The sequence below is a fragment of the Bombina bombina genome, chromosome 4 (assembly GCF_027579735.1).
Source record: "Bombina bombina isolate aBomBom1 chromosome 4, aBomBom1.pri, whole genome shotgun sequence".
NCBI classification, from domain to species: domain Eukaryota; kingdom Metazoa; phylum Chordata; class Amphibia; order Anura; family Bombinatoridae; genus Bombina; species Bombina bombina.
This window is the reverse complement of record NC_069502.1, coordinates 1,168,156,498-1,168,172,400: the sequence shown is the minus strand read 5'-3', so window position 1 is coordinate 1,168,172,400 and position 15,903 is coordinate 1,168,156,498. Positions and strand designations below refer to the sequence as shown.

At 36.8% G+C, this 15,903-nt stretch overlaps 1 protein-coding gene across 1 annotated transcript in view; it reads right to left on the bottom strand.

Annotated features, from left to right (window-relative positions):
* GALNT14 (polypeptide N-acetylgalactosaminyltransferase 14) overlaps window positions 1-15,903 on the bottom strand; it is a 1,042,958-nt gene that overhangs the window by 69,477 nt on the left and 957,578 nt on the right. Inside the window, exons 11-12 of the mRNA XM_053712800.1 lie at window positions 15,531-15,623; window positions 9,598-9,681 (exon numbers count right to left, since the gene is read on the bottom strand). Coding sequence (XP_053568775.1) covers window positions 9,598-9,681; window positions 15,531-15,623 — 177 coding nt within the window. The remainder of the gene's footprint in view (window positions 1-9,597; window positions 9,682-15,530; window positions 15,624-15,903) is intronic.

Genomic DNA, 15,903 nt, shown 5'->3' with positions numbered 1-15,903 from the left:
ATTATTGTATTATTTTAAGTAGGAGGTTTTTCTTTCTCTTTTTTGGTCCCATCAGACGATGCCCATGGGTATATACATGCTTCATATTATAAAACAAATAGATCACAGATTAAGGCGTGAGCCGAAACATGTCTGACCCCTTTTTCCCCTGCTTGTAGTTTTATTTTTGTCTATATATCAGTTCCATGACTAATAAATGTCGTAACTTGGCTTTTACCCGTGCTCCGTTTTTTCATTTTTTACTTTATAAGTAAGACCACATGCAGTCACGACTGAGCTTTGCCATAACAAACCTAGGAGATTCTGAGGTCAAATGAAAAAAGGTGTTATGGTCAGATGAGACTAAAATTTAATTATTTGGCCTCAACAACAAATGATATGTCTGGAGGAAATCCAATACAGCTCACCATCCAAATTACACCATACCTACAGTAAAGCATGGAGGTGGTAATATCTTATTATGGGGGGGGTGTTTCTCTGCAGCAGGAACTTGAGCACGTGTCAGGATAGAAGGAATAATGGATGGGGCAGAATACCATCAAATTCTTGAGGAAAATCTGCTGCTCTCTGCTAGGAAGTTGTCAATGGGAAGAAGGTTTACCTTCCAACATAACAATGACCCAAAGTACACAGCAAAAATGACCACACAGTGGTTGAAGGAGAAAAAGGCGAATGTCCTTGCATGGCCTAGTTAGAGAACAGACTTAAGCCCCATTGAATATCTGTGGCTTGACTTGTAGACTGCAGCACACAAACGATCACCATCAAATGTAACAGAACTGGAGCAGTTCTGCAAAGAAGAGTGGGCAAATATTGCACAGACTAGATGTGCAAATTTAGTAGAGACATATTGCAACAGACTAAAGGCTGACAAAGGCTCCCTGGAGAGCTGAAAAGTGTAGAAACCTGTTACCTGACACGAAGGAGGACATTCAGCTGATCATCTGCATCCTGCTCCAGCTCCCAGAACCGCTACACTACTTGTGACTTCAATCATATGTACAAGCAAGTAAACGGTAGGAGCTTATTATAGGAGCTGAGGAAACATCGTAAGTGTGCACACTTGAAATAGAGAATTTGTTTACAATTGAACTTTTCTAATTGGATCTGTATCACTTTCAAATACAAGCGGCAGAAATAGAGACTCCACCCCCACAGCTGACTCATTGGGCTAGTGAGAGACACCGCTTGAGGCTTTATTTTACACATTACAACTTCCCTTTCAACACCGAAGAAAAACTTATAAACTCGAAATTCAAAATAAGGATAATGCTACTGTGGCTGTTCTAATATTAGCCAAAACCAACTTAGATCTTTTGCATCACCATATAGTGATTTATGCATTGACGAATTAACCACTGACAAATATGTTCATGTAAAATTGTATGCAATCCTATCTATATATGAGAGTGACAACAGAGATCTGTTTTATTATGTTCACAATTAGTGATGTCCCGAACTGTTCGCCCACGAACGGTTCACAGCGAACATAGCTTGTTCGCGTTCGCGTTTGTGGGCGAACACATGGCGATGTTCGATCCACCCCTATGTGTCATCATTGTGGAAACTTTGACCCTTTATGTCACAGCCGCCTGACATATTAGAGCCAATCAATATCAGACACTCCCTCACAGACACTCCCAGCTACTCGGAATCCGCCATTTTAGACTCATAATGACCTTGCTTTTTTAATGAGAGGACGTGTTGTGTTTTTGCTCCTGACATTAATAGGAAAAACATAGCTAGGCTAGTGTATTTACAGTCCAGAAGGACTCCACTCATCTCTGCTGCAAGCACAGCACCCCAAAAAGCCCTTTTTAGGGCTATATTTCGTGCAGTTTTTTTTTTTTTTTTTCGTTTTTTTTTTTATTAGCATTTGCCTGGCTTTCAACTGTGTGTTTAAGGCTCACAGCATATGCTGTGACTACTGCCACCACTGATATCTCCCTAACAACATTAGTTTAAATTTAACCCAAAAATATAATTATTTTTCTAGTGTAATTTTTTTTCATTTTCTATCAGGCCAGTGTCACACAGCATATACTCTGGTTCATTGCTCTGTGCCAGCCAGCAGCCACCAGTGTTAATATCCGTTTATAACATTATTTTAAATTAAAAAAAATATATATATATATTTTGCTAGTGTAATCTAATTACATTTACTATCATGCCTGTGTCTGTCAGGCTCACTCAGCATTAATATACCTCTTTTTTTTTTCAGTTTTTTGGTTAATTTGTCTGTGCCAGGCAGCCACCCAGCACTCATATCTATTCTTCTTCACCTTAATTTTAATATAAAAAAAAAAAAGTTTAAATTTGTTTGCTAGTGTAATCTAATATAATTTTCTATCCGGCCTGTGTGTTTTGCTGACATAGAGAGCCACGACTCATATGTGTTTAACCTTTTTTTAATCCCCCCCCCCCCCCCAAAAAAAAAAATAATTTCAATCATTTTTCTAGTGTAATCTAATAGTATTTTCTATCAGGCATGTGTGTATCCGACTTACAGAGCCTACTGTTTTTAATAGCTGCCCTTCCAAGGCTATCAGCCACGACTCATATGTATGTGCTTAACCTTTTTCTTAAAATTTCCAAAAAAAAGTCTTTAAATCATTATGCTAGTGTAATCTAATTGTATTTTCTATCAGGCCTGTGTCTAACTGTCTATCTGACTTACACAGCATACTGTTGTTATAATTGCTGCCCTACGTAGCAGCCAGCCAGTGCAACCACTCATAGAGTCATATGTGCATTGCACTTCTTAACATAATTTTAATATTAAAATCTAAAATTTTAAAATATTTTGCTAGTGTAATGTAACTTAATTTTCTATCAGTCCTGTGTTTTTGTCACTTACACAGCATACTGTTTTAAATTGCTGCCCTACCTACCATCCACGACTCATATCTGCCAGCCTGTCTGCCAGGCCCAAGTAGCCAATTAGTGGCACCAATCAAAATTCTTGTAACAGTAATTAAAAAAAAAAAAAATCCTAATTTTTTGGACTGCAAATATTCAGTCTCCTAGTGCCATTGAATTTCATTTACCTCCTGCCTGCCACTGCCAGCCTTTTGTGCCAGGCCGTCTAGCCAACTATTTACACCAATCATAATTGTTGTCACAGACAGTATAGTTATTAATTTAAATAAAAAAATTTTTTAGTGTTGATCTTAATCCTCAGTTTGCTCGTGCCTTTGAATTGCACTTTTCTACAGCCTTCCAAGCCTGTGTGCCAGGCCTACTTAAAAAATATTTACACCAATCATATTTGTTGTGACAGTATTCTAATAATTAAAAATTAAATTTTTTGGTAATAGTTGCTGTGATTTGAATCCTCAGTTTGCTGGTGCCATTGAATAGCACTTTCCTCCTGCCTTGCAGCCTGCTGTGAGCCAGGCCCACCTAGCCAATTGTTGTCAGCAATCATATTTCTGTTAACAGTATTGCAAAAATTGTCAATCATCACTGTTTAGACTGTCAGTAATCAGTCTCCTAGTGTCCTTGAATTGCATCTACCTCCTGCCTGCCATCCTTTTGTGCCAGGCCGTCTTGCCAACTATTTACAACAATCCTAATTTTTTGTCACAGTATAGTTACTAATTAAAATAAAAAAAATCTTGATTGTTGATGATCTTAATCCTCAGTTTGCTCGTGCCCTAGAATTGCACTTTTCTACAGCCTTCCAAGCCTGTGTGCCAGGCCTACTTAAAAAATATTTACATTTTGTTCGGCTAATCATGATGGCCATGTAGACCACCCGTAACAGGGATGAAAGTGCTAAGAATAGTACTAATTGAAACAACAGAGTTAGCCATGGGTGGTAATCCAAGACCGCTTGTATTTATTTTTGTATTGGGTGCGGCTAATCATGCAGGCCATATAGAGCTGCCACCATTCGGTGTTGTATCAGCTATAAAAATAATAAGAACTGTACTATCAAAATACAGACAATGAAGGGCCTATGAAGACTGAGCAAAGGTTGGATTGTAGTATTTTGTTCGGCTAATCACGATGGCCATGTAGACCACCCGTAACAGGGATGAAAGTGCTAAGAATAGTACTAATTGAAACAACCGAGTTAGCCATGGGTGTTAGTCTAAGACCACTCTGCTTTTTTTTGGGTTTGGGTGCAGCTAATCATGAAGGCCAGATAGACCTGCCACCATTTGGTGTTGTAACAGGTATGAAACTGCAAAGAACAGTACTACTTAACACAACCTACTTACCATGGGTCCCAGAGCATATGTTTGGTTGTTATATTTTGTAAGGGTAATCATGCAGGCCATATAGACCTCCACCAATAGGGTGAGTATGAGTAACAGCTATTAAAATGCGAAGGACATTACTAATTAACACAACATAGTTATCATGGGTCGCAGACCAAGAGCAGATGTCTTATTATTATATTTTGTATGGGTAATCATCCAGGCCGTATAGACCTCACCAAATAGGGGGAGTTACAGAGATTAAAGTGCTAAGAATGGTAGTACTTAAAACACAACCTAGTTAAAATAGGTAGCAGACCACATGTCTCATTATTATAATTTTTCAGGGTAATCTGGCAGGCCATATAGAACTCCCCCGATAGGGGGGGGGGAACAGGGATTAAAGTGCTAAGAAAAGTACTAATTAACACAAGCTAGTTGGGTCCAAGAACGCATGTTTGATTATTAGAATTTATTAGGGTAATTATATATCTAACAAATCTATCTATTTCTCTTCTATCGATTCTATCTAACTATCAATCTATCTATATCTATCTATCCTATCTATCAATCTATCTTCTGTACGGGATGTTTTGAGACAGCCACTTTGGGAATGTTAGTTGATTTAGACCCATTATGGCTTAAAAGCAGACTCTGCATAAACTATGTAATTTTCCATGGGAGTTTTGCCAGGGATCTCCCTCCAGCATGCGACAGTCCAGGTGTTAGTACCCTTGAAACAACTTTTCCATCACTATTGTGGCCAGAAAGAGTCCTTGTAGGTTTTAAAGTTCGCCTGCCTATTGAATTCAATGGCGGTTCGCGCGTTCGCGAACAATACCGGAAGTTCGAGTCCGCCGTTCGCGAACCGAAAATTTTAGGTTTGCGACATCACTGTTCACAATCTGAAGTGTTTATTGATTTAAGTGAATAGCATTTGAAGCTTTTTTAACTATAACACCGGTGTTAGATTTATAGAACAATTTATTATTCTTTTAATAAGTATATTATAAAGGATTGTCTTTTTATTAATAAATTACAAATACTTTTTTATTATAGTAACTTGCAAATGCCTCTTTTTTAAAAAATTATACACGCAATTTATACTAAATTTAGTATTTTTACAATTTTATTATATAGTTAGACAGCCGTAGGTGCCACCTCCACTCGTTTTTTCTAAAAGACTAAAGGCTGTAATTAAAGCAAAAGGTGGTTCAACAAAATACTGACACAAGGGGGTGATCCTTTTTCCAACTCTTATTCTGTTTTTGAATTCTCTTTACTTCTGTCTGACATGTTGGTGTTATATCTTTCACTTGGATGTAATAAGTTGCACTGAGTAATTAAAACTGGATAAACAAAAAAAGTGTCTGTCTTTATTTCAGGCTTTATATCCACTTTTATTTATATATATATATATATATATATATATATATATATATATATATATATATATATATATATATATACAGGGAGTGCAGAATTATTTAGCAAATGAGTATTTTGACCACATCATCCTCTTTATGCATGTTGTCTTACTCCAAGCTGTATAGGCTCGAAAGCCTACTACCAATTAAGCATATTAGGTGATGTGCATCTCTGTAATGAGAAGGGGTGTGGTCTAATGACATCAACACCCTATATCAGGTGTGCATAATTATTAGGCAACTTCCTTTCCTTTGGCAAAATGGGTCAAAAGAAGGACTTGACAGGCTCAGAAAAGTCAAAAATAGTGAGATATCTTGCAGAGGGATGCAGCACTCTTAAAATTGCAAAGCTTCTGAAGCGTGATCATCAAACAATCAAGCGTTTCATTCAAAATAGTCAACAGGGTCGCAAGAAGCGTGTGGAAAAACCAAGGCGCAAAATAACTGCCCATGAACTAAGAAAAGTCAAGCGTGCAGCTGCCAAGATGCCACTTGCCACCAGTTTGGCCATATTTCAGAGCTGCAACATCACTGGAGTGCCCAAAAGCACAAGGTAAGAAAGGCTGAAAGACGACCACCACTGAACAAGACACACAAGCTGAAACGTCAAGACTGGGCCAAGAAATATCTCAAGACTGATTTTTCTAAGGTTTTATGGACTGATGAAATGAGAGTGAGTCTTGATGGGTCAGATGGATGGGCCCATGGCTGGATTGGTAAAGGGCAGAGAGCTCCAGTCCGACTCAGACGTCCGCAAGGTGGAGGTGGAGTACTGGTTTGGGCTGGTATCATCAAAGATGAGCTTGTGGGGCCTTTTCGGGTTGAGGATGGAGTCAAGCTCAACTCCCAGTCCTACTGCCAGTTTCTGGAAGACACCTTCTTCAAGCAGTGGTACAGGAAGAAGTCTGCATCCTTCAAGAAAAACATGATTTTCATGCAGGACAATGCTCCATCACACGCGTCCAAGTACTCCACAGTGTGGCTGGCAAGAAAGGGTATAAAAGAAGAAAATCTAATGACATGGCCTCCTTGTTCACCTGATCTGAACCCCATTGAGAACCTGTGGTCCATCATCAAATGTGAGATTTACAAGGAGGGAAAACAGTACACCTCTCTGAACAGTGTCTGGGAGGCTGTGGTTGCTGCTGCACGCAATGTTGATGGTGAACAGATCAAAACACTGACAGAATCCATGGATGGCAGGCTTTTGAGTGTCCTTGCAAAGAAAGGTGGCTATATTGGTCACTGATTTGTTTTTGTTTTGTTTTTGAATGTCAGAAATGTTTTTTTTTGAATGTTGAGATGTTATATTGGTTTCACTGGTAAAAATAAATAATTGAAATGGGTATATATTTGTTTTTTGTTAAGTTGCCTAATAATTATGCACAGCAATAGTCACCTGCACACACAGATATCCCCCTAAAATAGCTATAACTAAAAACAAACTAAACCCTACTTCCAAAACTATTCAGCTTTGATATTAATGAGTTTTTTGGGTTCATTGAGAACATGGTTGTTGTTCAATAATAAAATTAATCTTCAAAAATACAACTTGCCTAATAATTCTGCACTCCCTGTATATATATATATATATATATATATATATTTATATAAAAAAGTGTATATATATATATATATATATATATATATATATATATATGTGTGTGTGTGTAAGTGTGTGTGTGTATATATATATATGAGTGTGTATAGATATATATATATATATGTGTGTGTTTGTGTATATTTGTGTTTGTGTGGCGTATGTATGTGTGAAGTGTTTTATGCAATAGTATAGTACAGAACAAAAAGAATTTCAATACTGGAGCAGATTTTTTGCTCTCCATTGGCTTAGCACCCGAATAATATTCAGCATGAATGTGACCCAAATCTATTATGTGAAGGATTTAACGCACCCACTCTATCCAACATTAGGGATGGGCGAATGTGTTTATATCCGAATTCGAATGTTAGAACGAATGTTATTGTAGAAATTCGATTTACATAATAGAATGTTGATAAGAACGAATATTCTTAAAAATTTGATTTTCGAATATTTTTTACAGTTTTCGAATGTCACATTCGAATGTCCCATTCGAATTCGAATGTTACATTCGAATATCACATTCAAATTAGAATATTACATTTATAAAACACAATTGTAGACTAGAAACACTATTTTGAATATCACATTCAAATCGAATATCACATTCGAATCGAATATCACATTCGAATCGAATGTCACATTCGAATTCGAATATTACATTTATAAAACACAGTATTAGACTAGAAATACAATTTCTAATTCGAATGTGACATTCGAATCGAATGTCACATTCGAATCGAATATCACATTTAAAACACAGTATTAGACTAGAAATACTATTTCAAATTCGAATGTGACATTCGAATTCGAATGTAGCATTCGAATTTGAATATTACATTTATTAAACACAGTTGTAGACTAGAAATACTATTTAAAATTTGAATGTCACATTCGAATTCGAAATGTCACATTCAAATTCGCATATTACATTTCGAAATTGAATAAATACATAGCTAAACCATCCTATTATTCGAACGAATATTTTCAAATTTTATTGAAAAATTCGAAAACGAAAATTCAAAAATAGAATGTTAGAATGTTATATAAACATTCGAAATTCGATTTGAACGAATGTATCAAAATTTGTTTTAAATTTCGAATTTTTAGAAACATTCGCCCATCCCTATCCAACATGCAGATGTTAGCATGCACTAGACTATCATTCAAGCACTAAAAAAAACTTTATTATGAGTGGAGAAATGGAAGCCTTTCAGCACAGCATAACATTAACATTTTTGTGTCAACTTCTAATCTAGCCCAATAGTCTCTAATCAGTCGGCATAGTACCCATATTTGCTGAACATGTGCATATGTTACTATTAAATTCGATTGATTGATGTCATATACATCTGCAGGGCTAAAATGCTAATTGGTGCACAGTTAAACAGGGTCAACAGTATTTTCACAATTCTTTCATGAGTTTTATTGTTTATTTTCATGTCCCTCTTATTAAAAATACAGATTAGGTTATGATTCCATAATATACTGCAGAAATACTTTTATTTAGCTTTAAGAAAAAATTTTTTTGCCCATTTAAAGGAATAGTAAAAAGTATAGTAAAAATTCTCCTGATAGACCTGTAGGTACCATTTATATGTGATACCTGTGTAAATAATATGCAATAACACTTTTTATATCTTATTTTTACTTGGAAAATCCCTATGCAGAGAGTCGAGCAGTTGAGCATAATAGAAGACATCCAACCCATTGATATTATACTGCTCACTCCAGGAGCTGCCAGGCATGATTGAGTGTCATGTGACAGCATGGGTAGAGTAACCACACAAAAATCAAATGCCTAAAATAAAAATCTGGCCAAATCAGGAGTGGATGGGTGTACCTTCTTGGGAGAGCAATTTCTGAGTTAAAAATAACATAAAAAGGTAGATTTTTATATTATTCAAAGAGATATCATATATTAATGGAACACAGGAATAATTCAAAGTAAAGTTTATTATAACCTTGAGTGTCCCTTTAATTAAAGCTGTATGAACAGCCATGCATGTGGTTTAAAGAGGTTAAAACAGTCTAGAAAGCATGTGAAATCAGTTTGAAAAATGTTTTCTCATGGGCTGACATATCCCTGTCAAATTCTCTCAATGCAAAGTATTAGTGGGGTTTACACAGTGCAAAGTCACTTGAAAACCACAATAACAGATTTCTAATGTACTTGAATTGCCTTTAAATCTTTACAAAAACACATACAAAGCAAATATCTCAGCTTTTCTAATGGACTGGAATAGATCAGATTAGAAGTTAACAGAGAAATCGTATTAGTTTTTGGAATAGATCAAATTAGTGGCTAACAGCAAAATTTGTATTCCTACATAATATCAAAATGACGTTAATCAAAGCTACTTACTGCAGTTCTGGATAAACATTCTCCAAGTACCAATGAAAGGAGCGGCACTTTAAATTCCTCCTGAGTGACAGTCTCTTCTGGATGCTAGGGGGGAAAATTACATTGTTTGTCCTCTAGTGATTAAAAATATGCAAAATATGTGCTAATGAAGCTGTACAAGGAATTCACACTGTGTAATATTAATGAAATAAGAAAACAATCTATTCAAATTGTATTATATCAATTATGGACATAGAAGTAAAAAATTAAACTTTCATGTTTCTGACATTGCACACAATGTTATGACAATAATTTATTTCAAAATTAAATTGACCTCTTCTTCCCAGTGGTTGTTGAAACATGCAATAAAAGGGGGGGGGGGGTTAATCAATGCATTAGCTGATGACCTGTTTGTGTTGTCAGTGTGAGTAGTGTCAGGGTTACAGGTGGTCACTGGGCAGAGTTGATAGTCTCTTGGCTTTAATAAATTTGTTAACTGTCCAGTAATCCGCTTGGTTACTTTACATAATGCTCTTTTTCCTCAGATCTATTGTGGCGCTGTGAGATGTGAGCACTTTTTTAAAGGGACATGTAAGTAAAAAATAAACTTTCATGTTTCTGAAAAGCATTCTGTGTTAAAAATATAATTTATGCTTACCTGATAAATTATTTTCTTTGCCTACATGGAGAGTCCATGAATCCATTCAATTACTAGTAGGAATTCAACTCCTCGCCACCAGGTGGAGGCAAAGAGCACTCCAGCAAAGCTTCAAGTATCCTCCCACTTCCCAAAATGCACAGTAGTTCAGCCGAGGAATCATGGAAAGAGAAGAAGACACAAAGGGTATAGAATTGCTTGAGGTTTAGAAAATGACAAAAAGCCATCTTAAAATAAGGGCGGGTCATGGACTCTCCATGCCAGGAAAGAAAAGAATTTATCAGGTAAGCATAACTTATATTTTCTTTCCTATGTCATGGATAGTCCACCAAAACATTCAATTACTAGTGGGAACCAATACCCAAGCTAGAGTCCACAGAATGGAAGGGAGGGTTACACAAGACAGGTGAGCCTAAACAGAAGGCACCACCACTTTAAGAACTTTCCTCCCATAAAAAGCCTCAGCTGAAGCAAAAACATAAAATTTGGAAAAATTATTATGCAATAATGACCAAGTAGCCGCTTTGCAAATCTGTTCCATAGAAGCATTATTTTCAAAGGCCCAAGAGGAAGCGACAGACCTAGGGGAGTGAGCAATAATTTTCTCTGGAGGCGGCTGTCCAGCTGTCTCATAAGCCAATCGAATAACACTTCTCAACCAGAAGGAGAGAGTAGAAGAAGTGGCCTTGTGACCCCTCTGCTTACCAGAAAATACAACAAAAAGAGCAGAAGATTGACGAAAATCTTTCGTAGCCTGCAAATAGAACTTCATAGAACGCCCAACATCCAGATTGTTGAACAACCGCTCCTTCTTAGAGGAAGGATTAGGAAAAAATGAAGGAACAACAATTTCTTGGTTAATATTGCATTCTGAAACCACCTTAGGTAGGAATCCTAATTTAGTACGGAGGACCGCATGAAGAATAAGATAAAGAGGATCACACTGTAGAGCCAAAAGCTCTAAAACTCTACGGGCAGAGAAAATTGCCAGCAGAAACAAAACCTTCCAGGGCAATAACTTAATATCAACAGAATGCATAGGCTCAAATGGAGCCTGCTGCAGAACCTTGAGAACAATATTAAGACTCCAAGGAGGAACAATTGAACTAAACACAGGCCTGATTCTAACCAAAGCCTGGACAAAAGTATAAAAATCTGGGAAAATTGCCAGACGCTTTTGCAGAAGAATCAACAGAGCTGAAATTTGACACCATTTAGGGTACTGACTGATAAACCCTTCTTTCAGGCCATCCTGAAGAAAGGACAGAATACAGGGAATTCTCACCTGACTCCAAGAAAGGCCCCTAGATCTTCACCAATGAAGGTCATACATTTGACCCTCCTGAACTAGGGGGAGAATAGAACGAATAGCCTCCATTTTGTCTAGAATGGGTTGAAAAGTTCCCTCCTTTTTGGAAACTACAAAAAGATTTGAATAAAATCCCTGACCCTGTTCTGCTAGAGGAACTGGGATAATCACTCCCAGAGAAGACGCAGTTTAAAGACAGTCTAGTCAATATTAAACTTCCATGATTCAGATAGGGCATGCAATTTTAAACAACTTTTCAATTGACTTTCATAATTAAATTTGCTTTGTTCCCTTGGTGGTATTTTTGAAAAGCTAAACCTAGGTAGGCTCAAACTGATTTCAAAACCATTGAAAGCCACTTCTTAGCTCAGAGCATTTTGAAAGTTTTTTGTCCTATAGATAACATTGTGCTCACTCTCGTGAATTTTTTTAGGAGTCTGTACTGATTGGCTAAACTTCATGTCTGTCAGAAGCACTGAGATAAGGGGCAGTCTGCAAAGGCTTAGATACAATGTAATCACAGAGGTAAAACATATATTAATATAACTGTGTTGGTTATGCAAAACTGGGGAATGGGTATTAAAGTAATTATCTGTCTTTTTAAACATTACAAATTCTGTAGTAGACTGTCGCTTTAAGAAGGCCTCTCTCTTTACCTGGTTTACAGATAATCTTGATAATAGAAATCTGTCCCTGGGGGGGACAAGACATGAATCCTATCCTGAATCCCTGGGAAACAACATCTACTGCCCAAGGATCTAGAACATCGCAAATCCAAGCCTGCTTAAAGAAGGAAAGTCTGCCCCCTACCTGATCCAAAACTGGATCGGGGGCAGCCCTTTCATGCTGACTTAGCTTCAGCGAAAGGCTTTCTGGATTGCTTACACTTATTCCAAGATTGGCTAGCCCTCCAAGAAGTCTTGGCTTGCTCAGATTTAGAAGACAAGGAAGATTTCTGTCCCTTGAAGTTATCAAAGGAATGAAAATCTGAAGTCTGACGACCCTTGGGCCTATTCTTCTTATCCTGTGGTAAAAAACTCCTTTTCCACCAGTAACCATGGAAATGATCTCTGCCAGACCATGACCAAATAAAGTCTTACCCTTAAAAGGCAGAGACAGAAGCTTGGATTTGGAAGTCACATCCGCAGACCAAGAATATAACCAAAGGGCTCTGCGGGCTAGAATCGCAAAACTAGAAATCTTGGCTCCCAGCCTGACAACTTGCATACTGGCATCACAGATTAAAGTATTAGCCAGCTTTAGAGCCTTGATCCTATCTTCGATCTTCTCTATAGCAGTCTCCTCTAAAATTAGATCAGCTTATTTAGGAGCCTCTGCAATTGTTTCAGAGTCATCCAAAGTTGCTAAAACCTCCTTCAAAAGTAAACAGAGATGCTCCAGTTTAAATCTAAAATTAACCTCCTCAGAATCTACTCTTCTAGGAACCGCAGATTCCGAATCACAGATCTCGCCCTCAGAAGCTGCAGAGGATCCTCGCTAGATAATTGAGAAAGACTAACCAAATCAGTATTGGCAGAATCAGAACCCATAGAAATGTTCTTAGATTTCTATTCCTTTTACTAGAACTAGGTAAAGCACTTTGGGCTGCAGAAACTGCAGAAGTCAACTGCACAGCAAAATCTTCAGGCAAAAAAAAAACACTCCCAGGAACTGACTGAGAGGAACCACAGGGCACTGCATGTGAATCTGTCAAAGACTGGGACATGTTAGAAGATGGCTGAGACATCCCCCTGAACAGCATCATCCTGAGAAATAGAAGGGTCAGATAGGGAATCCTTATCTTTAGATAATTAAACCTTATTAAGGTAAGGGGAACAAAATTGCACAGGAGGTATAACCTGGGCATCTGCATAATAAAGACATTTGTCAAAGGACAGAGTAAGCTTGGGATCGGCATCCATAGCAAATAAAATAGCCCCTTATTTCCCTTATACTCTAATTTCTATATAAAAAATTTGAATATTTCTTTTTTAGCATAGATATAAATAATTATTATAACCGGCACCGCTACACCCCAGCCACGCTGGAGAGACTCGCCCCAACTGGTAATCAGAAATCAAATCCACTCCAGCAGATAAAACAATCCCAAATAAAATTAAAGGTAAACTTGTGCAATCAAATCCCCATAGCCAAAATCAAAAAAGCCTTCTCATGACAGAACAGTGCCCTGAACTGCTGCCTAATAAATATCCCAATCTTTAAAAGGGATATTCAGTTCCATATGGATCCACCTTGTTCTCTAAATATCCTTTTTTTTTTTTTTTAAAACAAGGAACTCCTAAGTGCTGCATCCTTCTCACCTAGAAGGTAAAGCACTTACCTGTGGATCCGCTGTAGGGCAGGTACACGAACAGGTGCGACAGAATCCTCACTGTCATAGACCTGTAGATAAAGAAAAAAACAGAGTAACCAACCCTGGTTTTCTATATAGGGGTAGCAAAAATGTTGGAAGGTAAGCGAAGACTACCTCACCGTCTTCCAACTGCTAAAGGCCACCATTACTCTTACTAAAGAGAATTACATGGACACAGCATAACCCCAATCCTTGCTTGCAGGGAAAAGTACCCATTAAAGGATTAACAACTTGATTTCTTTAGACACCTTCGCACATCACCTACAATGATACACAGGCAAAGAATGACTGGGGATTGTGGGAAGTGGGAGGATACTTGAAACTTTGCTGGGGTGTTCTTTGCCTCCACCTAGTGGCCAGGAGTTGAATCCCCACTAGTAATTGAATGGATTTGTGGACTCTCCATGCCATTGGAAAGAAAGACTTTTAACTTTACTTCTTTTATCAAAGTTATTTTGTAATTTTGTTTTCCCTGGCTAGAAAAAAATACCTAGGTAGGATAAGGAGCAGCAGCACACTACTTGGAGCTAGCTTGTGATTGGTGGCCACACACATATGCCTCTTGTCATTGGCTCACTAATAAAACCTGCTAATACATTAAGGGACAGATTACAAGAGGAGTGGTATTTTAAAAGTAGTATTGGATTTTACAAGTCCTACAACGGAAACATGTTTTCACTGTAAGAGCTATACAATTGTAGAACTCAGTACCAAAGGTGGTAGTGAATGCCAATACCTTAAATACATTTAAAATGGTTTGGATACATTTCTGGCTAGAAACAAAATTCAGGGATATGATTGCTTGTGTTAAATGGATCACATTGTAATGGGAGTAGTTTAAGATCAACTGGAGCTTTTTTGTATAGGTTGAACTCAATGGATCTTTTTTCAACCTTAGCTTCTCTGTTACTATATATATATATATATATATATATATATATATATATATATATATATATATATATATCTGTAAATACACATACACAACACACACATAAATACATATGTACACACACATATATATATATATATATATATATATATTATTTTTTTGCAAATTGTACACCTTTGTTTTTATTAGGAAATAGTAGCTACTAAGGCACTTTGTATTCAGCTCATGCACTGGAGAACAAATAACATTTTTTTGTTCCGTTTGAAGAATGTAGTTAGATATGACTTGAATTAGGCTGGGCTTTCTCAGCATTATTTTTTTATATATACTTTATACATTAGATAATCATTAATTTAGAAGTATTATGTTCTGTCTTATTTTAGAACATGCAAACAATGTGATCAATTACATTATGTATCAAATTCTAAATAGGAAAAGTCCCCCTACTGATTAAAATGCCAAAAAACAACATTCTCTATTGTGCTAAATGTTACAGGGAAAAAAGCAAATGCTTTTGAAATGATAAATGTAGTTAGGCATTGAACAGCACTGCAGAAATAAAATGGAATAACAATATAACTCTCAAAAGAATACAATCCATACAAAATTTCTGTGTGTCTCCATATCTCAATAAATACACAATAGGAAGCTTTTTTTACTACAAGCATCTAGATTTTCTTTTTTTTACATTCACTTATCCTCCACTGGAGGGGATACGTACTCTCCGAATGGTCTCCCTTGAGCGGCTGGCCTTGCTGCATAATAATGCTTTTTATATTCATCCATCCATACTTCAGCTGCACGCTTAGTGTTTCTGGAAGTGACAGCAACAGCCAGGAGTTATCAATTATGTTTGTCTTACAAGTTTATTTCTTGTTGCACAGTACAGATAATGGTAGATGCTCAAGCAGGTATGTTTCAGTAAAAGAATTCCCTACATCTTCCTATCAGTATTGTCACAATTTCGAGAAAATGCTACAAAAAAATAAACATTCACTGACCTTATTGTCATCAGTAATAATAATGCAATTTGTTGAAAGCTCACAAAACAACCAATCAATTATATTCAAGAATATGAAAACGTATATACAAAA